Source organism: Lynx rufus, unplaced genomic scaffold (assembly GCF_022079265.1).
Source record: "Lynx rufus isolate CCGP_SWC_20201006 ecotype Redwood Valley unplaced genomic scaffold, mLynRuf1.p SCAF_18, whole genome shotgun sequence".
NCBI lineage: Eukaryota > Metazoa > Chordata > Mammalia > Carnivora > Felidae > Lynx > Lynx rufus.
The window spans coordinates 30,153,220-30,181,059 of NW_025814832.1; the positions used below are offsets into that span (position 1 = coordinate 30,153,220).

The 27,840-nt window shown below is 47.9% G+C and overlaps 1 protein-coding gene across 2 annotated transcripts; it reads left to right on the forward strand.

Moving 5' to 3' along the window:
• The first annotated feature begins 4,258 nt into the window (after nt 1-4,258).
• CD300LF (CD300 molecule like family member f) lies at nt 4,259-17,927 on the forward strand. Of its 2 annotated transcripts, XM_047081450.1 has the most exons (7): nt 4,259-4,479; nt 12,381-12,710; nt 13,613-13,715; nt 15,447-15,559; nt 16,531-16,553; nt 16,835-16,984; nt 17,476-17,927. In XM_047081450.1, the coding sequence occupies exons 1-7, from the start codon at nt 4,437-4,439 to the stop codon at nt 17,629-17,631; spliced, it is 918 nt and encodes a 305-aa protein (XP_046937406.1). In that variant the 5' UTR covers nt 4,259-4,436; the 3' UTR covers nt 17,632-17,927. The 2 variants fall into 2 exon arrangements, with proteins under 2 accessions (XP_046937406.1, XP_046937408.1); XM_047081452.1 differs by lacking the exon at nt 15,447-15,559 and having other exon boundaries at nt 4,365-4,479.
• Nucleotides 17,928-27,840: the final 9,913 nt, after the last annotated feature.

A 27,840-nucleotide genomic window follows, 5' to 3' on the forward strand; every position in this document is an offset into this window, starting at 1 on the left:
ACAATGGAATTATATGGGTGTGTATGCTTCTCTACAGGGAGGCCGCAGAGACCGACAGTGGCTACCTTTGAGGTTCTGGGGTGGTGGGGTGGGGAATGGGGGTGGGGAAAAGGCTTACTTTTCGCCTTATCTCTACCTTATTTATTTAATTATTTTATTTAATGTTTATTTCTTTATTTTTGAGAGAGAGAGAGAGCATGCGCAGGCTGGGGAGGGGCAGAGAGAGAGAGGGAGACAGAGAATCCGAAGCAGGCTCCAGGCTCCTAGCCGTCAGCACAAGCCCGACGCGGGGCTCGAACTCACAGACCGCGAGATCATGACCTGAGCCGAAGTCGGACGCTCAACCGACTGAGCCACCCAGGCACCCCTAATTACCTTTTAAAGAAAAGTGTTAACAGGGAGTATTTCAGAGTGGGCATTATCAGTCATGTTTTCTTTTTGTACTTTTCTGTATTAAAAATCCCTAGTAGGTGTAATAAAGTGGTTGACGAAGTAAATTCATACATGAGTGATCCTTAACCTGGAATAAATTGCTTTTCCACAGAAAAGAGTAAAACATTGGTTCTGGATATATATATATATATATATATATATATATATATATATATATATTTCACGTCCAGTGCAGAACCCAATGTGGGGCTTGAACTCACAACCCTGAGATCAAGACCTGAGCTGAGATCAAGAGTCTGATGCTTAACTAACTGAGCCACCAGGGCACCCCCACGTACATGTATTTACCAACAGTTGTCTTTGCATGGAGGGATCAGGAGTGATTTAAAATGCATTCTTCGTGTTCATTTATATTCCATTCTCCTTCTGTAATGAACACACACTCCTTTGTAATTCGGAAATATGTCTGTATGTGTTGGGAGGCATACTGTGCTGGGTAACTCAAGTAAAAGCAAATAGGAACACTGATGTCTAGCCTAACTGTTGCTGAACAGATGCTTGATTTCATTTTTTCCAAACGAATCTAGCCTGCTACGCAATGCTTAAAGAAACATCAAGTTTCTGAATGGCAGTAATTTCACTTTGTGGATTTCAGTGAGTATTACCTTGGATACCCGAGGGGCACGTGGTAAGGCAGCCCATGCTTTGTCCTGAAAATTCGTGGGGCTCCTTCACCTCGTACTTGCAGAGGGTTAACCGCCTCTCTGGAGCCCTATGTTTTTCTCAAAAAGAATCTTTGCCTCTGCCCAAGTGCCTGGATAAGAACTTGATGGAGACTTTGCTTCCCATTCCATAGACTGCAGAAAAAGGGCATTAGATCTGGAAACTGGGAAGGTCAGTGTTACCAGTGACTTGCTTTGTTAGATTAAGTTCCAGTTCCTGATAGTACATCCTTTCATTCTAGGGGAACCTATTTTAGAAAAAACCATGGAGCGGATACCCTGCTGACAACCAGCTCAAGGATGTGCTGTCTTATTAACTCTTGGTTGTCAGGTTCTCTCTTCATTGTGAGCACTGAACAGGATCGAGAGGCAGCTGGCTTCTCTCAACCCATCCAGCAGGAGGCAGGATGGCATGCTTTACGAGCCAGACCCAGGGTTGATTCCTGGCTTTGCCAATTACTAGCGTGTGACCTTGGACAAGTTACTTGCTCTCTGAGCTTAGATCTCTTTATTTGAAAAATGAGAGTAACGTCGCCTTTCCTCTGTATTTGTAGTGAGGACCTGATGTGATAACTGTATAAAATATGGAGCATAGCACATAGTGGGTAGAAAAGATGAGGTGTGGTTGGGTCCCAGGTGAACTGAAAGAGTTCAGAACAGTGGTTGAGAACAATTATGGTTGATGACAGTCCACAGTTCCTTAGCAGACCTTACAGGGCCAGGGTAAGAATGACGGCGTGCTGAAAACGGTTCATTTGTTTCTTCGTTTTCCAACAATTATTTATTGAGCATGTATTATGTGCCAAATGTGCTTTTAGCCACTGGGGATACTGCTCTCAGGGATCTTCTAATCCAGAGTGGGAGAGACCCAACAAGACCAGTTCTTTCAGTCCAGGACCTCCTCCACCAATGAATAGTTTGGGTTCTGAAAATATCGCAGTTTGCGAGTCCACGGTGACTGAGAGAAATAGCTTGAGCAAATCTCTGTTCCTTATAACCCGGAGAACCCAACAAAGGCATCAACATACACGCGCATCACATCCACACGCATCCACATGCATCCATGTGTTCACACCAATTACCATGGCACACACAGTATGTACACATCTATAACACACACGTGTGCACACGCAGCACAAACAGCACAATACATGTATGTATATATAGCTCCCACACATGCCTACGTATAAACACGGATGCACCACACATGTTTATCCATGCATGCACACACACCCACGCATCCACAAGCACCTGTATTCATGCATGTGCATGTGTGCATTCACACGCACACACAGACTCACATACACACACAGGTACTTTTAGGGCAAGGGAGCCTCAGATGATCTACCCAATCCTTTCTTTCATAGATGGGAATGTGGAAGCCCACAGAGGGAACTGACTCATGCAGAAGTCAATGGCCAAGCTGGGACTAGGGCCTCCAGTATCTCTTTGAGGATGCAGGGTCCCCAGAACAGTCTGACTTTCCTGGAGTCCCCAGAGACATTTGTTTAGAGGAGCAGTCTTGCCACCACTCAGAGACACTCAAAGATAATTCTCTGTTCTTAAATTTTTTTTTAACGTTTATTTATTTTTGAAGGGGAGAGAGACGGAGCGTGAGTGGGGGGAGGGGCAGAGAAAGAGGGAGACCCAGAACCGGAAGCAGGCTCCGGGCTCCGAGGTGTCAGCACAGAGCCCGATGCGGGACTCTAACCCACAAACCACGAGATCATGACCTGAGCCGAAGTCGGCCGCTCAACCGACTGAGCCACCCAGGTGCTCCTTTGTTCTTGATGCAAAAGGGAATCCTTCTTGGGTAAGCTGGGCCCAGGAGCCAGGGCCAGGCCGCAGGCAGAATTTGGAGGACCTCGGATGCTGGTCACTCCTTACCGAATATGCCCAAGAAAGGAAAGGTTACCCACAACTCTCCAAACATCTGCCCCCCTGTTTTCCAGGACTGGCCCAACTTGCTTAATTCCTCAGTCATTTCCCCTGCAAGACGAATAGTGTCTGTGTTTGCAGAGGCCAATGTCTCTTAGCATAACTGTACAGTGCCCTGGGCAGAGGACGGGCTTGTCGAGCAGTGGGGACAGAGGGCTGACCCGAGCCCTCACTCGGGATTGTTGATCTTAGTTTGGAGATATGTAAAGTGAAAGGCTGTCTCTGGCCACATCCTGGAAAAGCTCGGCTTATCAGCTGGAGTATTTTTCTACGCAAACAAGCCTCCTGCGTACCTGCTCCTTCCTGATCAGGGTGAGAGGGGCTTACATCCCTCCTTGGGACTCCCTCGCTTCTCAAGATGTCACAGGGTATGCGTGACACAGAGCAAAAGTGGCTCCGGGAGCAGGGGTACGAGAAAGGGCCCTATGGGTTCCTAGCATCTGGGCTCCACCCCAGGGCCTGCTGGGATCCTGATGGGGAGGATGGGGGACGGACATAAAATTGTCAGGAAGAAGGAGTAAGGCAGGCAAAGCTGGTGTTGCCCTTCTTCCTACTTCCACAGGTCGTTATTGTAAGGTGGGGCGTGTGGAGCGAGGGGGTAATAGCCATGAGCAATGAGCCATTTTCTTCAGGAAGGAGCCCCTGGTAGAACTGACAAGTGTCTGGAGGGGTCAGGCTGGTATCAATATCCACAAGCTCTCACTTGGTGGTCTGGGGCACAGCAGAGAGTTTCCAGTATGTTCTGAGGACAGAGGCCCCTCTTGCCCATCGGACCGTGAGTTCCCTGCTCACATCCCCCTACTCTTTGAACCCTTTTCTTTGAAGTCTGGGGTTTGATACCCTCCACCCCCTCATTCCAATCTCTGGTCTAGAATTTCTCCTCTGGCTTTTGGGCTTTGGCCCAACCTCCCCCACAGCTGAGCTCCTGGGCTCCCAAGGCTGCATCTGAAATTCCATGTTTCTGGCATTGTACCCCTCAGCCTTGGCTCTCCAAGGCCTCCGGGATGGAGCTGCGTTCCCTCCGCCCAGTCTTCTCGCCAGAGGAGAAACATTGGGTAAGAACCAGCCCTACCCGTGGGGTCCAGGTCTGCAAATTTCCGCAAGGCCTAGAAGGAGTGGCTGAGTCCTCTTTTTAGAGACCCCATCATGGTTGCAGACAGGAAGGTATTTCTCAAAAGCTTGCTTATGATCACTGTGACTTGTTTCATTGCTCGTTGCCTTGAGATCTCACCCGTTCTACCTCCTTCTGCTTTTTGCTTATTCACTGGTGGGAAGTGGCCAAAGGAGGAAGTGCAAGAATGAGAGAAAGCAGAAGGGTTGGAAGATGCGGGAGCTGAGTCGGAGCTGACTGGCTTCACCAAGGGGGGCCCGGGCAAAGACAAGATGCACGGGTTCCTGTTCTTTCTCTTCCTTTTCCAGCTTGCAGGTGAGCGGGGCCGGGTCTGTACTAGAGAAGAGCTTCTGGGGCAGGAAGAAGGGGGCCCAGCAAGGGGTCCCGCTGAGAAGCAGGCTCCATTCTAAGGAGATTCTGCAGGTAGTGAGTCTGTGTGTGTCATCTACTCTATTACTCTCCCGGGGTTTTGGTGCCCACTGTTGCCAGTGTGGAAATGTCAAGGGTGCCTTCATAAAGGAACCCCGCACAAGGCAGAAAAGGCATAATTCCTGACCACCCGGGGGCTGATAATTCCAGATGCACAGACTGATGGGCCCCTCTGGTCCCAGAGAAGCAGAGGGGCCCTGGTGGCTCGGGAGAGCCGGTGAACGCTTGCTCCTGGACTCTCACCTTTGAGAATGTGTTATGGGGGAGGAAAGAAGGGAGAGTGGAGGGGGCTTTGGAGGAAGGAAAGCGGGGCGTTGGCCAGACAGGGAGGGAGAGGTGGTTCTAGGCATTTCGGGTAGAAGGAAACAGCAGAAGTTACTGAGGGGCTGAGTCGGAGGGCGGAAGGAAACTGTAAATTGATGGATAACATTTTGATTAAAAATTAAGGGTGGGGGCACCTGGGTGGCTCAGTCGGTTAAGTGTCCAACTTCGGCTCAGGTCATGACCTCATGGTTTGTGAGTTCCAGCCCCACATCGGGGGCTCTGTGCTGACAGCTCGGAGCCTGGAGACGGCTTCGGATTCTGTGTTTCCCTCTCTCTCTGCCCCGCCCCCGCTCAAGCGCTGTCTCTCCTTCTCAAAAATAAGTAAACACTAAAAAAAAAAAAAAAAGAAAAGAAAATGATGGGGGTTTTCTTGACATGGAAATGCTGGAGGCCAGAGGGCTCGGTGTTGGGCCTCTCTCTCGGGAGCCCCTGCCTCTCCTCTCTTGGCTTAAATACCACCTCTACCCTGATGACGCCCAATTTTGTATTGCTAGCATACATCACCCTGGACCCCAGAATCTTTTAATCAACTGCCCATTCCACATCTTCACTAAGATGTTGACATTTCAAATGTGACCTGAGCATATTTTCCCCCCTCGAATTCCTTTCTCTCCCATCTTTATGTTTAGCAAATTCCATCTTTTCTAGGTACTGGGGCGAAACCCGGGGTTCACACATCTCTTCTGTCCTATCCTATAATGATCCTTGGCAAATGCAAGCCAGATCCTGTCTTTCCTCTGGTCGAGACCCTCCAATGACCTTCCATCCTACTCAGAGTAAAAATACAGAGACCTTCCAGAAGCTACACGGTGCAGCCCCTGGTTCTCTCACCTCCCCACCTCCCCAATCTCTGTTTCTACTCTGCTCCCTCGGCTCAACCCACTGCAGCTGCACTGGCCTCTTAGATGTTCTTTGAATGTGCTAGGTACACTGCTGCCTCAGGGCCTTTGCACTTGCGGTTCTCTCTGCCCGGAATGCTCTTCCTCAGATAGCCTCAGGCTCCAGTCCCTCGCACCCTGCATGTCTTTGATTCTCACTGAAGCCTTCATTAATAACAAACTTCATTAAAATTGCAATTCCCTTGCATTATCTTTCTCCACTGTTTGACTCTTCCTTCCCCCACCTTGAGAAAACAAACTTCAGGAAGGCAGAGATTTTTGGGCCTCAAACCATACCATCTACAGATCAGAAAAATAGTAACTATTAGTTGGGCGGCTGAATGTATCCCATGGAGGGGGCAAATATGATTGCCGTACCCCACCCTCCATATTTCTTTTTCATAGAACTGAACATTCGAGACTCTTCACATTAATTGGAGAGCACATACGTTGCTCATGAGAATGTAAAATGGTGCAGCTACTTTGGAAAACAATGTGACAGTCCTCAAAATGTTAAACATGTGGTTGCCACATGACTCAGCAATTCCATCCCGGATGTATACAAATGCGAATGTTCACGGCAACATTATTCATAATCGTTAAAAGCTGGAAACGACCTAAATGTATACCAACTGATGGATGAATAAATAAAACGTGTCATACCCGTACAATGGAACATTATTCGGCCATAAAAACAAATGAATACTGATACACGCTATAACACAGATGAACCTTGAAAACATCAGGCTAAGTGAAAGAATCCAGATGCAAAAGGCCATATATTATCTGATTCCATTCCTACGGAATTTCCAAAATACTTAAATTCATAGAGACAGCAGATTAGTGGCTGCCAGGGGCTGGGCGGGGGGAGGAGGAAAGGAGTGTGTGTGGTAAGAGTAAGGGGTTTCTTTTTGGGGTGATAAAAATGCCCTGGAATTAGATGTGGCAATGGTAGCACAGCTCTGTGAATGCCCCAAGAACCGCTGAGTGGTACCCTTGAAAAGAGTGAATTGTATGGGAGGTGAACCCCCTGTCGAGGAGCAGAGGGAAGAATCGGGAGCAGTAGATCTCTCGAGGAAAATCTCCGGGTAGCCTGAGGCATTGTGTGCATGTGAGGCTCTAACGGGTGCTCACGGCAATCGGAGGGCCCTTTGTGATTTGTGATTCTTTTTCATGGCCGAATTTGATCATCCGTTCCATCAGTTGGAGAAATGAAAATGATGCCTCCAAGAAGCGGTGTGTGCTCAGCGGAGAGCCGAGCTAGGTGACCCGACGCAGAGAGACTCGGAGAGGGGGGAGGTGGTGCTGTAGATGGGCTGCAAGGAGCCTCTGCGAAAAGACGGCTGAGCAGACGCCTGGGGGACGAGAAGGATCCGGGGGCGGCTTTTCAGGCACAGGGAACAGCAAGCCTGAAGTCTGTGATAGGGACTGTGAGTCTGGCCTGGGCAGGTCTGAGGAGCAGATGGGTCATGTGGCTCGGTCATGTGCTTCACAACAGCGCCGTGGGGCAGATTGGGAGGCTATCATTCTGTCTGGCAGAAGAATCGTGGGGGAGGAACGTGACGCGTCCAGGACCACAAGGCTGGCAAAGGCAGAGCTGGGGGTGGGTCGTAGGAATGGAGAAGGCCCACGTTGGATGCGCCCTTAGGAGGCAAATCAGCAGGGCAGCGAATGCGCATGAAAGACTGCTTCTTTCTCTCCCCGACATCTGGAAACAGGGGAGGTTGGTGAGCAGATGTGAGAGTAGGGCTGGTGCGCGTGTGCACTCACGTGCACGCGCTTGGGTGTGCGTGACCAAGGCAGAGTGGGAACAGCGGTTGGAAGCCAGCAGGCACAGCTGGGTGCCAAGCAGCCACCTGGTGGGCGCTGTGAAGCTTTGTCCCCCTTCACCAGCCTCTCCCACGGAACTTGCCATAACAAGCTACCGTTTTACCCCTCACCACTTCCCATTTCTGAAGAGTTTATTGTTGGGGCGCCCGGGGTGGCTCAGTGGGTTAGGCATCCGACTTCCCCTTGGGTCATGATCTTGGCGGTTCATGAGCCCGCATCTGGCTCTGCCCTGACAGGGTGGAGCCTGCTTGGGATTCTCTGTTTCCCTCTCTCTGCCCCTCCCCTGCTCTCTCTCTCTCTTTCTCTCTCTCTCTCTCTCAAAAAAAAAAAAATCATTGGGGCGCCTGGGTGGCTCAGTCGGTTAAGCGTCCGACTTCGGCTCAGGTCATGATCTCACGGTCCGTGAGTTCGAGCCCCGCGTCGGGCTCTGTGCTGCCAGCTCGGAGCCTGGAGCCTGTTTCAGATTCTGTGTCTCCCTCTCTCTCTGCCCCTCCCCCGTTCATGCTCTGTCTCTCTCTGTCCCAAAAATAAATAAACGTTGAAAAAAAAATTAAAAAAAAATTTTAATGTTTAGTTACTTTTGAGAGAGAGAGAGCGAGCGAGGAGAGAGCGCGCATAAGTGGGGGAGGGGAAGAGAGAGAGACAGAGACAGAGAGACAGGGAATCCGCAGCGGGCTCCAGGCTCTGAGCTGTCAGCATAGAGCCTGACGCAGGCTCGAGCCCACAAACTGCGAGATCATGACCTGAGCCGGAGTTGGACGCTTAACTGACTGAGCCACCCAGGCGCCCCCTCTGATACAGATCTTTGTGATGATTTGGGCCCACCCAGATACTCCAGTATAATCTCTCCATCACAAGATCCTTTATTTAATCACATCTACAAAGTCCCCTTTTGTCACATGAGATTGACATCCTTCCGGAGCCATTATTCTGCTTACCATGCCATGAAACAGCCCTGTCCAGGCATTATTTTTTTCCCAATCATTTTGAAAGTAATAAATGCTCATTGTGGATACTTAGGGAAGTACAGAAAAAAAAAGAAGAATTAGGAAAAATTAAAAAACCTATGTCCCTGATCTTAATGCCCAAGGCAACCCAATGCTAATTTTTAAAAAATATTTATTTATTTTTTGAGAGAGAGACAGAGGGCAAGCAGGGGAGGGGCAGAGAGAGAGGGAGACACAGAATGCAAAGCAGGTGCCAGGCTCTAAGCTGTCAGCACAGAGCTCGATGTGGGGCTTGAACCCATGACCCGCAAGATCTGTGTTGAAGCCGGACGCTTAACCTACTGAGCCACCCAGGCTCTCCAATCCAATGTTAATTTAACATTTTAACTTATTTCCCTTCAATCTTTTTTTTTCTGTGCATATTTAAAAAGTTAGTTGAGATTATACTGTATATGAGATTTAAAAATCCATTTTAATTTCGTAGGAGGATTTTCCACACAGTTAACAGTATTTCTAAGCAAATTATCAGTGTCTGCATTACATTTTACTGAATATTTATTTTCCCAGTTGGTGGATGTTAACCATGTTTCCTTTATTTTTGCTATTTAAATAATTACGTAATGAATCTTGGTGCATAAATTTAAAAATTTTTTTTAATAAAATATTTTTAAGTTTATTTATTTTGAGAGAGAGACAGAGAGAGCGAGTGGGGGAGGGGCAGAGAGACAGGGAGAGAGAACATTCCAAGCAGGTTCTGCACTGTCAGCACAGAACCTGACATGGGGCTCCAACTCACAAACCTCGAGTTCACGATCTAGGCTGAAACCAAGAGTCGGACACCTAACTGACTGAACCACCCATGTGCCCCCCAAATTTTTAAATTTAATTTTACAGAGAGAGCAAGCAAGCAGAAAAGATGGGAAGAGGGAGAGAGAGAGAGAATCTTAAGTACACTCCAAGCCCAATGTGAGGCTCAAGCCCATGACCCTGGGATCATGACCTGAGCTGAAATCAAGAGTTGGAGAAATCAAGAGTTGGATGCTCTGCTGACTGAGCCACCCAGGCATCCCTTGGCGCACATATGTTTGTTAGCTTCTCTGTCAAATCCTAGACATATAATCACTGGAGCAAAGGGCATGATTATTTTGCTACATAATTGCCATATTACTTTCTGTAATGGTTGAACTGGTGACATACCTCCCAGCAGCTTCTCTGAGTGTCTGAATATCCATTCTACATCACCCATGTCAGCAACATAGTAGTCACAAAAACTTGGTTGATTTTATATATGAAAATGACATCACTTTAAAATGTTTTCATTTGCAAAAAAAAAAAAGTTTTCATTTGCTAGATATTTTAATTGAACATTTCCAATTTTACTATCCATTTGAATTTCCTCTTTGTGACTTGCCTTTTCTTGCCCCTTATCAATTTTTTTTATAATGTTTACTTATTTTTGAGACAGAAAGAGAGGGACAGAGGATCCAGAGCGGGCTCTGTGCTTACAGCAGATAGCCCGACGTGGGGCTCGAACTCACAATCCTGGGATCATGACCCGAGTCGAAATCAAGAGTTGGATGCTCAACTGGCTGAGCCACCCAAGCACCCCTATATATTCTTTTAAAAAAATGACTTAATCCTTTTCTACATTATTTGTTTCAAATATTTCTTGCAGTGTGTTCTTTGCCTCCATTCAGTCTGTTTTCTGGTATGTCCAAGTGTTACATTTTTTAATATGTGGTCAAATTTACTGACTCCTCTGTGATGAAAATTTAATTTTTTAATTTAGAAAGTGCCCCCTTTCATTCAGACATTTTTCCTTTTTTTAAAAAAAAAATTTTTTTTTCAACGTTTATTTTTGGGACAGAGAAGACAGAGCATGAACGGGGGAGGGGCAGAGAGAGAGGGAGACACAGAATCGGAAGCAGGCTCCAGGCTCTGAGCCATCAGCCCAGAGCCCGACGCGGGGCTCGAACTCACGGACCGCGAGATCGTGACCTGGCTGAAGTCGGACGCTTAACCGACTGCGCCACCCAGGCGCCCCCATTTTTCCTTTTTTTTAAACATGTATTTATTTTTGAGAGTCAGAGCACCAGCGGGGTAGGGGCAGAGAGAGGAGACACAGGATCTGAAGCAGGCTCCAGGCTCTGAGCCATCAGCACAGAGCCCAACGCTTGGTTCAAACCCCCGAACCGGGAGATCATGGCCTGACCTGAAGTTGGATGTTTCACTGACTGAGCCACCCAGGCTCCCCTTTTCATTCAGAGATTTTATAAAGACTTCTAATTTCCTCTAGTTTAAGAAGTGATTTGCTATTTTGTGTTGACCTTCTTAGTCTCCCTATCTTTACCTACTTGGAGCATGTGGAGAGGTGAAAGGGTCCAGCAACACTTGTGCAAAACTGTCCCCTTCCCCACTTTTTTTTTTTTTAAATCTCCTACGGTATATTATACTCCAGAGAGTTGAAAACCTATCTCTAGGCAAATACCAATAGTACATCAATGTTCATAGCAGCATTATTCATAATAGCCCAAAAGGGAAAACAACCCAAGTGTCATCAATTGATGAACAGATAAACACTGTGTGGCCTATCCCTACCATGGAATGAAGTGCCTGCATAGGCTATACCATGGACGAGCCTTAAAAACATTACACTAAGTGAAAAAGGCCACACACAAAAGGCCATACATTGTATGACTACATTTATACGAAATGTGGACTTCAGAGTAGAGAAGTCTATAGACAGAACGTAGACTAGTTCTACCAAAGGAGCAAATACCAGGTACAGTGTTTCTTCTGAGGTGATGAAAATGTTCTGGAATTAGAGGTGATGGTTGCAAAGCTCTGTGAATATCCCCAAACCACCAGAGTAGATGATTTAAAATTAAGAGTAAAGGGTGCCTGGGTGGCTCAGTTGGTTAAGATCTGACTTTGGCTCAGGTCACGATTTCAGTTTGTGAGATTGAGCCCCACGTCGGGTGAGCACGAGCCCAGCTTTGGGTAAGCCCTGCTTCTTTCTCTCTCTCTCTCTCTCTCTCTCTCTCTCTCTCTCTCCCTTCACTCAAAAAAAAATTAAGAGTAAAATTCATGATATGTGAATTATATCTCCATTTTTATTTTTAAAAAATTTTTAATGTGTATTTATTTTTGAGAGAGAGACAGAGACAGAGTGCGAGTGGAGAGGGGCAGAAAGAGAGGGAGACACAGAATCTGAAGCAGGCTCCAGGCTCTGAACTGTCAGCACAGAGCCTGACACAGGGCTTGGACTCGTGAACTGTGAAATCGTGACCTGAGCCAAAATCGTGACCTGACCGGATGCTTAACTGACTGAGCCACTCAGGCGCCCCAAGCCAGTGTTTTAAAATGGAGAGGTTCCATATAAAATCCAGATTCCTGGTTACTCTAGAAAAATGAAAAGGTCTGAAGCCACAGAGCCCACATCTTGCATGAGGAGAGTGGGCCAAAATGTACTGGGGTCTCGCTTTCGTTCAGTCATTTGCTCTCCAGATGACTTTGGCCACGGGAAGGGCGTGGGGTGGACTATGGGAAGCTGTCATTGCTCAGTGTTGACATTTTTGATTCTTGGAGATCTGTAGTTGTGCTCTTAGGTGATTTCTATGATGGATTTGACCCAGTGGAGTTTTGAAGGGCAAAGATCTGTGTTGTGGAAGGTCTATTCCTTCTTTGACTGTTATTCAACTCATGAGGTCCTTGGGTTTATTGGAATCATTTGTGATGCAGGAGGCTGTGGCTCTTCCTCAGGAGGTGAGATGGGGCGGTGACAGGCACATGGATTTGTGTTTTCCAGGCTCATCTGATATCTCGGGTCCAGAAGCGGTCAGAGGCCTGGTGGGGGGCTCACTGACGGTGCAGTGTCACTATGTACAAACATGGAAAAACAGCAAAAAGTGGTGGTGTCGAGGAGCCAACTGGGGAAACTGCCGTATCCTTGTTAAAACCGATGGGTCAGAGCAGGAGGTACAGAGAAAAAATGTGTCCATCAAGGACAATCAGAAAAACCTCACTTTCACTGTGACCATGGAGAAGCTCAAGCAAACTGATGCAAATATTTACTGGTGTGGGATTGAGAGATATGGAATTGACCTTGGGGTCAAAGTCAAAGTGACCGTCCACCCAGGTAAGAGTATGTGTAAGTGTGGCTGTGTGCCTTCAGGGCCCATTCTGTCCTGGGCTCTAAGTTTCCTCTCCAGTGACTTCAGTGTCACTCAGAGTGAACTGTCACACAGGGTGGTTGAGTCCTGAGCTCTCTGAGAACCCGACTGACCCCTTGGGGTTGAGAGGGACAGGGCTTCTCTTAGATGCTCTCTTGGCTCCCAGCTTCTCCTCCAGGATGGGATTGAGCTTGTCTGGGCATGTGTTTCTCTGCACGGCTCCGTGCCTGAGTCTATTGCTAACAGAGATCAAGGTGATGGTCCCAGTTTCAGCCCATAGGACAAAGGGACCTCCTTCCAGGGGACCCAGAGACCCCAATTCCTGCCAATGCTTCCCTGGACTTCTGGTACCCTGAGTCCCTGCTCTTTCTGGAGTTTAGGGCCGGGACTTCATAGCGGCTATTCCCCTGCTCTGTTCCGTGCCACTCTCAGGGGGAAGGGCCCCAGCATAGTCGTGGTGGTGTAGTTGATTCCTGAGGTTCAGAATGGCCTCCACAGCGAAAAAGCTGTTTAATTCTGCTCCTGTCCTTTTTGAATAAATAAGATTGGGGAAGGCATTGGCAAAGGCCTTGTCATAGGCAGTTGGAATGTTTAAAGTCTAGCTGAATTCCAGCTGCCTTTGTCCTGAGGTAACACTAGGCCCCCTCTAATCCTTCCAGGGCCTGCTCAACATCCTCCCTGGACCTGTACCCAGTCCTGCCTGCCTCTGAGGCTGAGTATCCTAGGGGTCAGGGAGAAAAGAGCGGTCTAGGCTATAGGCCCTTCCCTTCCCACGGCCCAGCTCCAGGCTCCCCCTGGGCTCAGAGCCATGTGTAGGGCTGTGGGCAGGTTAGCAGGCTGAATAGTGTATAATCTGGTCTATGCCTAGCACCAACTACAGTGTCAACCACCGGCTCAAATGCCACCATGTCCACAACACCAGCAGAGACCAAAGGCCCCCCGACTATGACCAGCCACCACTACGATGGCAGGTAAGCCAGTTCCGGTGTGCTGTTTCCTGTGGTCTGCTTGGTTTGAACTCCTCCAATGGGGGGGTGCCCTTTGCAGTCCTAGGGTTCCCCTAATTACCGTTATGGCAAGAACAGTGGTATTGATGATTTGTCCCATCTCAGGAGCACCTGACAGCTCACAGAGGGCTTTCTTGTCCACTGTCTCTTAATTCTTTGACCCTACTCACGAGGAGGAGTAGGCAGATACACATGTTCCCATTTTATAGAGGAAGAAACAGTCTCTCTCATGCTTCTTAGTAGCCTGCCTGGCCAGTGCAGCCAAAGTGGCTTTCTAGAAGTTGAGAAAGAGTTGGCCTCTTTCCAATTCCTCCTATGCCCTCTTGACCTTGTTTCTAGATAGGCCGATCTCCTTTTGCCCCGCCTTCCTGTAGAATCCGAATGGGAGGTCTCCAATCTGTCTACTCTCGCCTGGAATCCCTTCTTTTTCTCTCTCCCATTTGCCTTCTGTTTCAAAAGTTTCTTTCTACTAACCTTCTTTTTTTTTTTTTTTAAATTTTTTTTTTTCAACATTTATTTATTTTTGGGACAGAGAGAGACAGAGCATGAACGGGGGAGGGGCAGAGAGAGAGGGAGACACAGAATCGGAAACAGGCTCCAGGCTCTGAGCCATCAGCCCAGAGCCTGACGCGGGGCTCGAACTCCCGGACCGCGAGATCGTGACCTGGCTGAAGTCGGACGCTTAACCGACTGCGCCACCCAGGCGCCCCTCTACTAACCTTCTTTTAATAAGTAATAGCTAACAGGGTGCCTGAGTGGTTAAGTGTCTGATTCTTGGTTTCTGTTTATGTCATGATCCCGTAGTTCATGAGATCAAGCCCTGCATCGGGCTCTGAGCTGACAGCATGGGGTCGGCTTGGGATTCTCTCTCCCTCCCTCCCCCTCTCTCTCCCCGCCCCACTCACGTAGAATGAATTCATTCTACAAATTCTGTGACTAGTGACAAATAAGAGATAGTCTTTGTATGAGTTTGCTCAGGATGCCATGGCAAAGCACCATATCCTGGGCCGCTGAAACAACAGACATTTATTTTCCCACTGCTCTGGAGGCCAGAAGGATGAGATCAAGGTGTCTCAGGGTTAGCCTCTTCTTGGGGCTCAAAGGGAGAAGCGGTCCCATGCCAATCTCCCAGCTTCTGGTGTTTGCCAGCCATCTGGGGGGCTCCTTGGCTTGTGGGAGCATTAACCCAATTTCTGCCTCTGTTGTCACAGGGCCTTCCTGTGCATACCTGTGTATGGCTAGATTTCCCTTTTGTAAGGACACCAGCCATTGGATGAGGGCCCATCCTAATCCAGTATGACCTCATTTAGACTTGATTACATCTGCAAAGATCTTATTTCCAAATAGGTCACCTTCACAGGTTGGGAATGAACATGAATTGTGGGGGTGGGGGACACTATTTGATCCAGTACAGCAGGACAAGCGTAGAAGCAGGGAGACCTTTCCAGAGCTCATTGCCATATAGTTTCCATTAGGTGTCTGGACCCACCAAAACCCTGTGGAACCCTCCTCTCCTTAAATTTTTTTTTAAATTTTTTTACCATCTCTGAGGGTACTCAGGAGTGGGATTCCCAGGCTGGAAATCACAGGCCTCCAGGTCAAAAGGTGTTGGCCTTCCTGGCTTCCAGGCAGCTGGGACAAGGCCCAGAAGCAGGAGGCAGGCCGGGGTGCATGGTGTCTTTCTGTTGTTTCCAGTGCTGACTCCATTAACCTCAGCATCCTGCTTCCCCTCATCTTTGCTGTGTTGCTGCTTCTCCTGGTGGCAGCCTCACTCTTGGCTTTGAGAATGATGAAGCAGCAGAAGAAAGGTGATCAGATTCAGCCGCTGGTGCTGAGCTGGGGCTGGGCGGGGGACGGGGTGGGGGGAGCTGATGGCTGGTTCTGCCTCCACATTCTCAGGGTAAATGCACCCCTCCCCTCTCAGAACCCACAAGGACCCGAGGTCTCCTGGGGTGCTCTCCAGTCCCCCCACTCCTGCCACAGCCTGGGGACTCTTGTAGTCAAGGGCGAGAAAAGAACCTGTTTCTTTGTTGCCTCTAATGGGGGTGGGGTGGGGGTGGGGGGAGAATCAGGGGTAGAGGCCAAGGGGCAGAGAGAAATAGGAACCACCAGCACTGAAAGCTGGTCCATAAGGTTCTGACCTAGCTCCTGCACCCCACTCAGAGGGCAGCCTGCATGGGGCACCCATGTACCAGGCACAGCCAAGCAACTGGAAATGCAAGGAAGGGATGGGCTCAGCTGCCCAGCAGCCCCTGGCCCACTCGAAGACTAACTGGAATTGGGTGGATCACAGGAGACGAGACAGACCTAAATCAAGGGCCATGGAGCTGGGGAGGGAGGGGTTCGGCACCCCGGGTAGCTGGGAAGGCAGGCGTGACTTTGAGTTGACTCCCGAATGATGGATGATGGTGGAGACCCGGGGGCATCTTGGGCAGGACTTCAGGCAGAAGTTATATGTGCCTGCAACTGCCCAGCAGGAAACTTAACCACACGGGCACCAAGGGCTGGCAGGGCCACCAGATCAGCTGATGACAGTTCCTCGATGTGGGGAAGATTGGCGAGGTCTCCTTATTTCTCAGGTGGAGAAGGGGCAGCTTGGAGAGGTAGTGACCAATGTCACAGAGTGTGTCATCTGAGGAGTCAGAATCGGAACCAGGTCTCACGTCTCTGAGTCTGGAGCTGAATCCACCTCTTATCTTCCAGATTTCTCTTCCCCAGACCTGGGGGCCCTGTGAGTCTGGAGACAGGCTTTCTGATTTTGATTGTTTTTGTCTTTTAGCTGCTGGGCCATCCCCAGAGCAGGTAAGAGAGCTTCTGAGGTCAGATCAGAGACACCAGATCGCGCCTTCCTCTCTTTCCTCATTGTCCCTGGAGCGCTGTTGTCCAAACCTATCAGACAAACCTTGTCCTTGTGCTCACGGCCCAGCTGCAGAGCCTGGGAGGATGGGATGCTGGAAACAGACAGAAGGGGGGAGGGCGGGAAGGGGGTAGGCATGGGGGCTGCAGAGGAAGCTGGGACAGGGGGGCCCAGGGGAGCTTGGCCCCGTAACCCTCTATGGAAGACGACCCACTTCCTCTCCCAGGTGATGCAGCCGCTGGAGGGGGACCTCTGCTATGCAAACCTGACCCTACAGCCAACCGGAACCTCCCACGGCTCCTCCCAGAAGAAGGCCTGCACAAAGCCCTCCTCCTCTGCCCTGGAAAACCAGCAGGAAGTGGATTATGTCACCATGGTGTGTACCTGGGGCTGCTGTGGGCCTTGGAGCCAGATAGGCTTTCTCCTGCCCATGTGGGCACAGAGGAAGAGGGGTGGGTGCTGGGCAAAGCCACAGCCATTGAAAGACCTGCTTCTGGAGCTCCCCTCCACACCTCCCTCCTCCCCAGACTTTTGGCCTTTGGACGTGTCTCTACAGCAGTCCTTGGCACTGGAGGATGCAGAGTCCCATCAGACATGGCCCTCATGCTGGTTGGGTCACAACCCAGACAGGTCGTGATCTAGAATTCCCTGTGAAGGGTGCTGCCCTTGTTCAGAGTCGAGGGAAGTTCTTCTGCTGTGGTTGGAGCTCAGGGAGCTGGCAGAGGGAAGGCAACAGGAGCTGGAGGGTCTGGGAGGAGCCTTCAGAAGCCCTGAAGGCTCTGTTTCCCCACCTCATCCAAGGCCTCCTCCATGCATGGGCGTAACCTCCTGCCTGCCTCTCTGACCCCTTGGGCATCTTTATTACAGGCCCCCTTTCCGAAGGAGAACATTTCCTATGCGGCTCTGTCTTGGGAGCTTTCGGATCAGGAGCCAACCTACAGCAACACAGACGTCCTCGTCACCCACGTTCCCAGAAAGAACCCTGAGGAGTCCATGGAATATAGCACCATCAGGAAGCCTTAGCCTAAGCTCCAGGCCCCCCTCTCCAACCCCACACAAGGCCTGTGAACATATTCCTGTTTTGTCTGCTTTCTGTCCCCAGTCACTTCATGGGGACCAAATGGTGACTGAAGCCTTGGTCTGGTCCAGCTAGCGTCACTTGCAGTTCCATCTGGGTTCGGGGCCTGGTCTCAAGGGGCTTTCGAGAGGTAGACGGGAGTCTCTCTACATCCTTTTTCCTCTCACATGGCTTGGGAGGGACTTAGGGATAGGCTCTGGAGCTGCCAAGGGAGTAATAAAGATAATGATAATAGTAATAATTAACCTTTATTTATTGCCTACCACATATGGTGGGCTGAATAATGGCCCCCAAAGTTATCTGTGTCCCCATCCCCAGAACCTGGGAACATGGCAAAGGAGCTACGAAGTTGAGGATTTTGAGATAGGGAGAGTATTCTGGGTTATCCAGGTAGGCCCTAAATATAATCACAAGGCTCCTTGTAAGAGGGAGGCAAGAAGGTCACAAGAAGAGAAGGTGGCAGATGACAGAAGCAGAGGTTGGAGAGATGTGGCCAGCAGCCTCCAGGAGCCAGAAAGGGCAAGCAGTGGATTCTCCCTTGGAGCTCTAGAAGGAACCAGCCTGCCAACACCCTGACTTTATAGTCCAGTGAAACAGACTTTGTATTTCTGGCCTTCAGAATTGTAGGAGGATAAATTGGCATTGTGTTAACGGAGCCAGTAAATGTGCGGTAATTTGTCACGGCAGCAACAGGAAATCCACATGCTATGTGGCGCCTTCCCTAAATGCTTTACCCGCAGTAACTAGTTTTTGAGTCCCCACAACAACCCTATGAGGGCTCCTTTGTTATTGCCCCCATTTTACTGATGAGGAATCAAGGTTCAGGGAGGGTCAGTGACTTACCAAGTTTTATCGTTAGCAAGTGGATAAGTCGAAATTTGAACTTGGGCACTTCGGCTCCAGAGTCTGGAGTCGGGGCCACTATCCTGCACTGTGTCTAAGGAGGAGGGTGTGTGCGTGAGCCACTCACACAGGGACAGTTAGCGAGTATTTACAGGTGTCGGACTTCCAGTCTCTAGAGTCCTGGCACACCTGCCTCCAGACTACGTCCTGAATCCCAGCATGGCTCGTTGTCTCTGTGGTTACCAGCCCAGTCCAAGCAACCATCCAGTCCCCTGCCTGTCGTCCTTCTTTCCTTCTCAGCCCCAGAGTCCATTCTCCTCCCAGCAGTCAGAGTGATCTTTTAATTTTATTTATTTATTTTAAAATAGTGATTGAGCTCATTTATTTTTAAAAAAATTTTTGATGCTTCTTTATTAAACTTTTTTTGATGTTTCTTTATTTTTGAGAGACAGAGAAAGAGCACAAGCAGGGGAGGGGCAGAGAGGGAGGGAGACATGAAATCCAAAGCAGGCTCCAGGCTCTGGGCAGTCAGCACAGAGCCTAATGCGGGCTTGAACCCACGGATCAAGAGATTATGACCTGAGCCAAAGTCGATGTCTCACTGACTGAGCCACCCAGGCACTCCAATGCTTATTTATTTTTGAGAGAGAGTGTGAGCTGGGGAGGAGGAGAGAGAGAGGGAAACAGAGGATGTGAATCAGACTCTGCACTGTCAGCACAGAGTCCGATGCGGGGCTCAAACTCATGAACCATGAGATCATGACCTGAACCAAAGTTGAATGCTTAACTGACTGAGCCAGCCAGGTGCCCCAGAGGGATCTTTTTAAAGCACAGATGTGGTCACTCACTGCTTATTACCTTCTGGTGGCTTCTTCTGCAGCCCAGGAGGTCCAGGGGATACATGGGTCCCTGTCTGCCTCTATGACCCCAGCTCCAGCCACTGTCCTTCTGACAAGATGAAGCTTGCTCTTTTCTCAGGGCATTGACAATTGCTGTGTATCTTCTTTCTGGAATGTTCTACTCACAGATGTGTGACTAGTTAGCGTCTTCTTTTTTTTAATGTTTATTTATGTTGAGAGAGAGAGAGAGAAAGAGCACACTCGTGTGGGGCCGGTGGGGGGGAGAGGGGTAAAGAGAGAGAGATGGAGAGAGAGAGAATCCCAACCAGGCTCTGTGCTGGGTCTTGATCCCACAAGCCACGAGATCATGACCTGAACCAAAATCAAGAGTTGGACGCTTAACCGAGTGAGCCACCAAGGCACCCCAGACTAGTTAGCTTCTTTGTACCATCACATCTTAGCTCACATTGTCCCCTCCCAGAGCAGCCTTCTCTGACCACCCTAATGGCAGTAGTCCTGCCACCACCCTTAATATCTCCCCATTGCCCTGTTTTACCTCCTTCATAGCGGGTACTGCTTTATGAAATTCATTATTGGCACGTGGGTTTATTGTTTCTCCCTCTCAGCTAGGCTCTAGGCTGCCTGAAGGTGAGGGTTTTGTCTCATTTACTGCTGTATCCCCTGTGCATAGCAGGTCTCCTACATGGCGGGTTCTTGAATGTTTTTATGTTGCCTTGAACGAATAAATAATGTGATGGTCCAGATGTGGGAACACAGGGCAAGCTTTCAGGAGCAGGGACGCAAGTATCTGTCATTCTATGAAGGGCCACCTGGGCAGCCCAAGGAATTTCAGGATCAAACTCCCAGAATCATGAAGTGGAGAGATTTCTTTCATCCTCCTGAAGCCAGGGGAAAGAGGATTCCCTATGATTCCTTCTGACTGCAGGACAAAGGTCTATTACTTCACTTAGGTCTCTTTTGGTGGAGGGTGGGATGAAGCATCAGGGAGAGGAGTCACAGCTTGGGAAGAAATGATGAGCTACGCCTGGGGTTACAGGCAGTTGCCCCCACAGGTACAGGGGCCATAGAAGTGTTTAGGGGCTGCTATTAATGACCTGGGGTTGCCTGACTTCCCACAACCACAGACACCCCAGGCGGTGTCGGGGGAGGCAGACTTGGTGGATGCCCATCCCAGCATGTGTGGCTCTCTGCTCCTGTTCCCACTTCCTGAAAGACGATTGATTCCTTAGAACCTCAAGAGCTGTACCATCCTGGAGAGATTTGCAGAGCTTGGGCAAACTTAAATATTACTGGACTGGTCATTGAAGCTTGTTGGGTTAGTAAGACTGTTTTTGGCCCAGCCTACTTTAATTAACTAATTAATTCAGAGACAGTGCAAGTAGGGGAGGGGCAGAGAGAGAGAGGGAGACACAGAATCCGAAGCAGGCTCTAGGCTCTGAGTTGTCAGCACAGAGCCTGACATGGGTCTCGAACTCATGAACTGCGAGATCATGACCTGAGGCAAAGTTGGACACTTAACCCACTAAACCACCCAGGTGCCTCTGACCCAGCCAATATTGAGATTTACAGAGCAGGAAGTGCCTACAGAGGGATTTTTAAGTGGAAGAGCTCAAAGCAGAGCAAAACCAGAGTGAGTCAAAGTATAAGAATAACAGAGAGCCTTGGGCCAGTGCATTTTAGTGATTGTGCATAATGTGGCTTTATTGCTGAGTTTTTAGGCGGTCAGCACCTCACAGAACTTATAAGTACATGGTTATTCTGGATAGTGAGGCACTCATCTTTTCTGGTAATCTATCACAGACACCAATTAGTGTGCTGACACTTCTGACACAAATCTAGAAACCCAGGGAAGTTTAGAATTCAGCTCAGTTTGATTTGGTTGGAGGAATCTGGTTGCTTCTGCCTTCATCTTGACGGTAGATATGGGCTGGAGATGGAAAGTTCTGGCAGCCTAGCTGAACTGAGGAAAGGTAAATCCACTTAGAAAGACAGATCCACTCTGATCACTTTTAATTGCCTTATTCAAGCTTCTGAAAAGGTGTCTGTCGGATATATTGCTGGAGATAATGTTTTAATCTGAAATTCCAGCCATCTGGGTTGGTGGCTGTCTGAAAAGGGACCTTCTCGTGTCCTGAGAGATGGGGTTGGCTAGCTCATGACATCTGGGAAAGCTGTCCTGTCCAATCTACATTCTGCAACTGACTGGTGGTCCTCATGGGAAACATTCGGGTTCTTGGGGTTTGGGTCATGACTGCAGGGATCTGCCCTGCCTGCAACCCAATTTGTTCAAGCTTGAGCTAACATTTAGAGAGTGCTTGGGGGAAGTACTTGGGGTGGTGGGAGGGGGAGGGAAAGCAAACACATGTAAGAGGTTTGAAAGGAAACCGTTTCATAATGTTTATAGATTGGTATCCTGGTATTGTCTCAGCCATATCCAGCTGCTCCTTAAAGAATTTGTTAAGGCAGATTTTGGGTGTCGGACTAGCGCCTTTACTGCAAGGGCGAGGAAGTTCAGATATAGTTCCTCTGGTTTGAGTGAGAGTGACATTTGCCATTTTTGCTGTATGGTTTCCAGGAAAGCACATTCTGTTAAGACAGATTCCAAGATATTTAACCACTCGGCTTTGACTGAGTGCCTAATTATTTATAGCATGTTCTAAAGTTGCTGGGGTTTCCCTCTTTTGGTTTTTGAATTATTAATGTTTAAAGATTCCACAAATTATAGGGTTTGGACAACCTCCTTTTGAGAACTGTATGCATATTACTGGCTTTCAGGAGACGCAGCCTTTTTGAGAGTCGATTGAGAGAGAAAAATATACGGGGCTGGTAACTTTCAAAATACATGATTAGGGGAGGGTGCCTGGGGGCTCTGTTGGTTAAGCGTTCTCTGTTGATTAAGCGTTCGACTTCTGCTCGGGTCATCATCTCACGGTTCGTGGGTCCGAGTCCCGCATCAGGCTTTGTGCTGACAGCTCAGAGCCTGGAGCCTGCTTTGGATTCTGTGTCTCCCTCTCTCTCTGCCCCTCCCCTGCTTGTGCTCTGTCTCTCTCTCTCAAAAATAAACATTAAAAAAAAAACCCAAACCCCAAAATACATGATTAGGCTAAGTGTTGGATTGAAGTGACGCTGAAGCTTACCTTTGCATGACACCTTGAAAGTAGAGTTCATAGCCACTTAGCCTTGGAAAGGCCAGACTGCTGGAATAAGTTGGTATCATGCACCAATAATTTTTTTTTTAGATTGGGAGGGACTATTATTGTGGTCAGCCTTTTATTTTACCAAGTAGGTACAGTCTTTTCCAATGTAAATGGAATTGGTAATTGATCGGATTGTTGAAACTGTTGGTTAAGTGAGGGAATTGTGAAGAAATATATGCTTCCTTTAAGGGACTTCTTTTCTACTCAAGATATCTAAATGTGTAGTAATTTACTAGTGTTCTGATGTAGACCCAAGCCTTTTCTTTGTTTACTTGCGGGTCTCTTGAAAGAAGGGTTCATTGCTGTTTCTGCACAATGTGTTTCTGCCCACATTGTAGTGTCCTGGAGCCCTTGTTCCAGTTTCTCAGACATGGAGCAAGACATTGTAGACACTTATGAAGCAATCGGATTGCGAAACCTTTCTTTGTTTTTATGTTTTTCCTCCCAATATGTTATAATTCTCTCACTCATTCTGAATTTGGTGGCTTTTTTTTTAATGACATGCTTTTATTGAGTCTTTCCAAAGCATTCAATCTGTTTTTTTTTTTTTTTAGAAATAGCTGGGGTTTTTTTGTTTTGTTTTTTTGCTCACACTCATTTCACTGGTCAATATCTTTTCTGTTTACACTTATAGTTGATTAGTTTATACATGGATTAATTAGCTGGCATAATTATAACCAATGTGTATGATTGACCATGAGATTGAAGGGTTTTGGCTAATCTAATCTACGGCTAACCTAATCTTTGGTTAAGAGAGGGTTTGGTGAAGAAAGTTTCTACTAAATTGTTATGATCCTAATTTCATAAAAGAATGGACATTTGAGCACCCCCAAGCCAGAATAGTAGGAAGGTTTCCCAAGAAAGGACAATTGATAGCTTTCTGCCAATACGATGTGTGTAATTGCCTACAAATTGACTGATACTTTGTCCAGGATGGTGCTCACATGTGGGCTAAGGGCTGGCAGACACTGATCTTATTCACATTGGACATGTTCTCTGTACATGAACTCTCTCTGCTGCATTCCAGGGGTTGTGGCCTAGGGTTCCCCCCAAACCCCTAGTAATCCTACTCATCTGGATGCTGACTAAGGTTGTTGTTTATGAGGGCCCCATGGCCCTCCATCAGTTGGGAAGAGGGCCCCTTGACTCAGTCCAATTCCGCCTACTCAGCACAACCCCTTTCCCAAAGCAGCCCACTGTGAACCACAAACTCACATGGCCCTGTCTTGAGGGCGTGTGGTTCTTGCAACAAGAAAGGGTGATTGATGCTCACCTGCTGAAGGAATCACTGAGGACAAGTTCAGAATTAAGGAGGAGGTTAAGACTTTGTTCCTAAGGGTCACGAATGGAGAAGAGACATTCTAAACCTTTGTGTCATAGAATATCTACTTCAGTAGAGAGGAGGTGTTTACTACAGGTTCCAGAATAAAAATTCCATCCTGGGGGGTTTCTCCCACATCCCTCTCCATCAGCTTCCTGTTTTCTGTGATACAAAGCCAGATGTCCTCAATTCTGTTTTTTACTAGCTTATTGCTTCATTTTAAGTTATAAAGTATTTGATGAGTCTATATAATGTGTGTATGTGTTATAAAGGATAATGAAACAAACACCCATGTACCCACCCTCCCCCCACTACTGAAGAAATGGTCGCTCATTATTTGGCTTCTTTTTTTCCTTCCAAGGAGGGAAGCAAACATACCTTACCTTAGTCCTAAGCATTAGGTAGCTTAGGGGTCCCACACAGCCCTTGACCCACTCTCATTGCCTTATGTTAATTAGCAAGGTGGTCAGGTGAGTTGGTCTGCATTATGTAGTATTCTGTACTAAACTGACAAATTGATGCCAATCTTCTTATTTTAACATTATTTTTCTCCCCCAATAAAACCAATGCCCAATTGTGCCTTTATGTTATTTAAGAATCTGGCAATTGGTATGCCATTCTGACAGCAGCCACATAGAAATTCCTTCTGGCATTCCCACGTAGGATGCTGCCCTCTGTCAAGGGTAGTGAGGGTTTCTGTGACAAAGAGGCAAAAGGTCTCAACCGCTGGTCTCAGCCATGGTGCCCAGTGCCAGCCCACTGGTCACTGGAAAGAGTTGCAAAAGTTCAGATGACTTCATTTCAAAATTTCACACAGCCTTTGCAAGATTAATAATGAGCCAGAAAAGCAGAAGCACTAAACCCCAAAGACCTTGTGATCTCCCACCAACTCCTGGGAAGTCAAAGTAGAATGGGTGGAGAGGTAAAGTGTTTTATCTTAAAACACAGTGAGACCTGAGAACAGAAGAAGGAGAAACAGGAGGTAAAGTGAAGGAGAGGCTTCCCTGGAGCGGTGTTGGTCTAAGTCTAGGCTTGCTTTCCTGGGGTTCCTATCCTGCAGTTGGGTTTGGTGGAGGCAAATCCTTAGGAGGTAAAGTTGCTTGGCTCCTTTGCCCTTGAGACCCAGTTAATGGTTATTCATTGCAGTAGGCCTACTTTCCAATAGCATCTGGGCAGGTCTGGAGGCAGAGTCTTGAATCTGCATTGCGAATGAATGTCCCCCACTGGCATTGACTCTGCTTTAGTGTTTGTCCTGGGCCAGGCTGAAATTGTTACCAGGGCTGCACTAGGATGGCAAGAAGTCAGCATCAGAAGGGGAAGCTACCAGTTCAAGCCTTCCTTTCCCTGAGAATCCCAGGGGTCCAGGGAGGGCCATGCCGGCATGCTAATGGGGAAGAATTCAAGGTCTGGGGTTAGACACCCTGGGGATGGGGTTCTGTCTTTTACTTGCTGAGTGGTCTTGGACAATCATGAAATGTCTCTCAGGGTCCAATGACTTCTCTGCCTAACAGAATTTAACCAAAGTGCCACAGCCTATGTCCTGTGATTTCAAAGTAACCTTCTGGTTCCCACTGTGGGACCTTGGGTCCCCACCAATATCCCTCCAGCAGATCCCAGCTATCTCTGAGAAGTCTCACGGGGCTAGCACACACGTGACCCATAGAAGTCTCCTTCAAGGCTTTCTTACAGCAAAATGTTAGCATTTATTTATTTAAATGTTTATGTATTTATTTTGAGATAGAGAGAGAGCACGAGTGGGGAAGTGGGAGGGGGGAGAGAGAGAGAGAGAGAGAGAGAGGGAGAGAGAATCCCAAGCAGGCTCCATGCTACCAGTGCAGAGCCCAGCATGGGGCTCAATCTCATGAAACACAAGATCATGACCTGAGCGGAAATCAAGAGCCAGATGCTTAACCAATTGAGCCACCCAGACGCCCCCCAAATGTTAGCATCTAGTAAATATGAATGGTGATACATGGGCATTTCCTTTTTGTTATGATATTCTCTGTACCTTTTGATAAGCTTCAACATTTCAGAATTAACAACAGATTTTCATGTGTTCATACAATGGAATACTATGTAAGCATTAAAACTAATGAGGGTGAAATGAACAACACCCTGAACAACAGTGGGGGGGGGTGTTAGGAGTGCTGACTCCTGTGCAATTGAAAATCTGCATATAACTTTGACTCCCCCAAAGCTTAACTACTTAGTCTACTGTTGATTGGAAGCCTTACTGATAGCACAGCTGATTAACACTTACTTTGTATGTTATATATATTACATACTGTATTCTTTCAATAAATAAGTCAGAGAAAAGAAAATGTTATTAAGAAAATCATAAGGAAGAGGGGTGCCTTTGTGGCTCAGTTGGTTAAGTGTCCGACTTTGGCTCTGGTCATGATCTCACGGTTCGTGAGTTCGAGTCCTGTGTTGGGCTCTGTGCTGACAGCTCAGAGCTGAAGCCCACTTCAGACTCTGTGTCTCCCTCTCTTTCTGCCCCTCCCCCACTCATGCTCTGCTCTCTCTGTCTCTTAAAAATTAATAAATGTTAAAACATTTTTTTAAAAAAGGAAAATCATAAGGAACAGAAATGCCATAGTGGGCTATATGGTATTTATTGAAAAAAATCTGCATGTTAATGCACCTGTGCAGTTCAAACCTTTATTGTTCAAAGGTCAATCGTATATATATACTTTAGAGAGCAATTCCATTTTAATATAAGGTACATGTTTTGAAACAGTGGCATCACAGATAATTTTTTCTTTGTTTTGCATTTCTCAAATTTTGTAATTAGACATGTGTTAATAATAATGGCTCTTGGGGCGCCTGGGTGGCGCAGTCGGTTAAGCGTCCGACTTCAACCAGATCACGATCTCGCGGTCCGGGAGTTTGAGCTCCGCGTCAGGCTCTGGGCTGATGGCTCAGAGCCTGGAGCCTGTTTCCGATTCTGTGTCTCCCTCTCTCTCTGCCCCTCCCCCGTTCATGCTCTGTCTCTCTCTGTCCCAAAAATAAATAAACATTGAAAAAAAAAATTAAAAAAATAATAATAATGGCTCTTGCAGTTAACCAATAGCCACCAATAGAAGTTAACTATCCAACCCAGTGCTCAAGTCACAAACACAAGCCTCATTTACTTCTTCCCCAGACCTATGTGGGGAAGCCACCTACCCCAAGGTTCCCAAGGCTGGAACCTTGCCTGTCCACTTTTGGGTGTTCTGATCTGCCTTCCACACCATGCTTCCTGCTGCCCGTTACCCTTGCAGATTGCTCTGGACCTGGGTACCACCATTCCTCGCCAGTGAATGTCACTGGTGACACAGTGACAGCATTTGGGGGAGTACTGATCACCCCTTTGCTATTCTGCCCAGAGCATGAGATAACCCTTCTCTGGCTCTTCATGGCTCATCAGAAACCAGTCATGGAGTGAGACCAAAAGAAGAGGATGCACCCAAGTCAATAGCTCAGAACTACTGCACAGACCAGGGTTCAGACCCTCCAGGGGTTCTTACTTGACAGCAGTAACAGTTACATAATCTGGGGTCCAGCACAAAATGAAAATACGGGACTCCTTGTACAAACATATTGAGATGATCTCAAGATAGTGACAGCAGGGTATTAAACTAATCACAGGGCCCTTCCAAATGTGGAGCCCCAAGTGACTGTCCAGGTGGCACACCCACAAAGCCGGCCTTGTTTGGAAGGCTTCCGTATCACTTCTCAACTGCTTCCATGTGACCATAGACTACTCTTGCCTTACTCCCACTGGAAAAATTCAGGTGTCTTCACACCAACTGACCCTGGTCCTAAAACCAGGAGGAAGAACTTCCCCTCATTCTAACCTGAGGCTTGCTCCCTGTGTCCTCATCTGCTGTCCCTGCATCGACCTCCTCCTGGGGCAGTTGAAAGTTGGGTCATCTGTTTCCTCTACAGGAC

What these genes read in the sequence shown, in the direction of transcription:
- CD300LF (XM_047081450.1), top strand. Translation starts at nt 4,437, where the DNA reads ATGCACGGGTTCCTGTTCTTTCTCTTCCTTTTCCAGCTTGCAG. An exon ending in CTTCCTTTTCCAGCTTGCAG is followed by an intron (nt 4,480 to 12,380) that starts GTGAGCGGGGCC and finishes TGTGTTTTCCAG; the next exon opens with GCTCATCTGATATCTCGGGT. An exon ending in CAAAGTGACCGTCCACCCAG is followed by an intron (nt 12,711 to 13,612) that starts GTAAGAGTATGT and finishes GTCTATGCCTAG; the next exon opens with CACCAACTACAGTGTCAACC.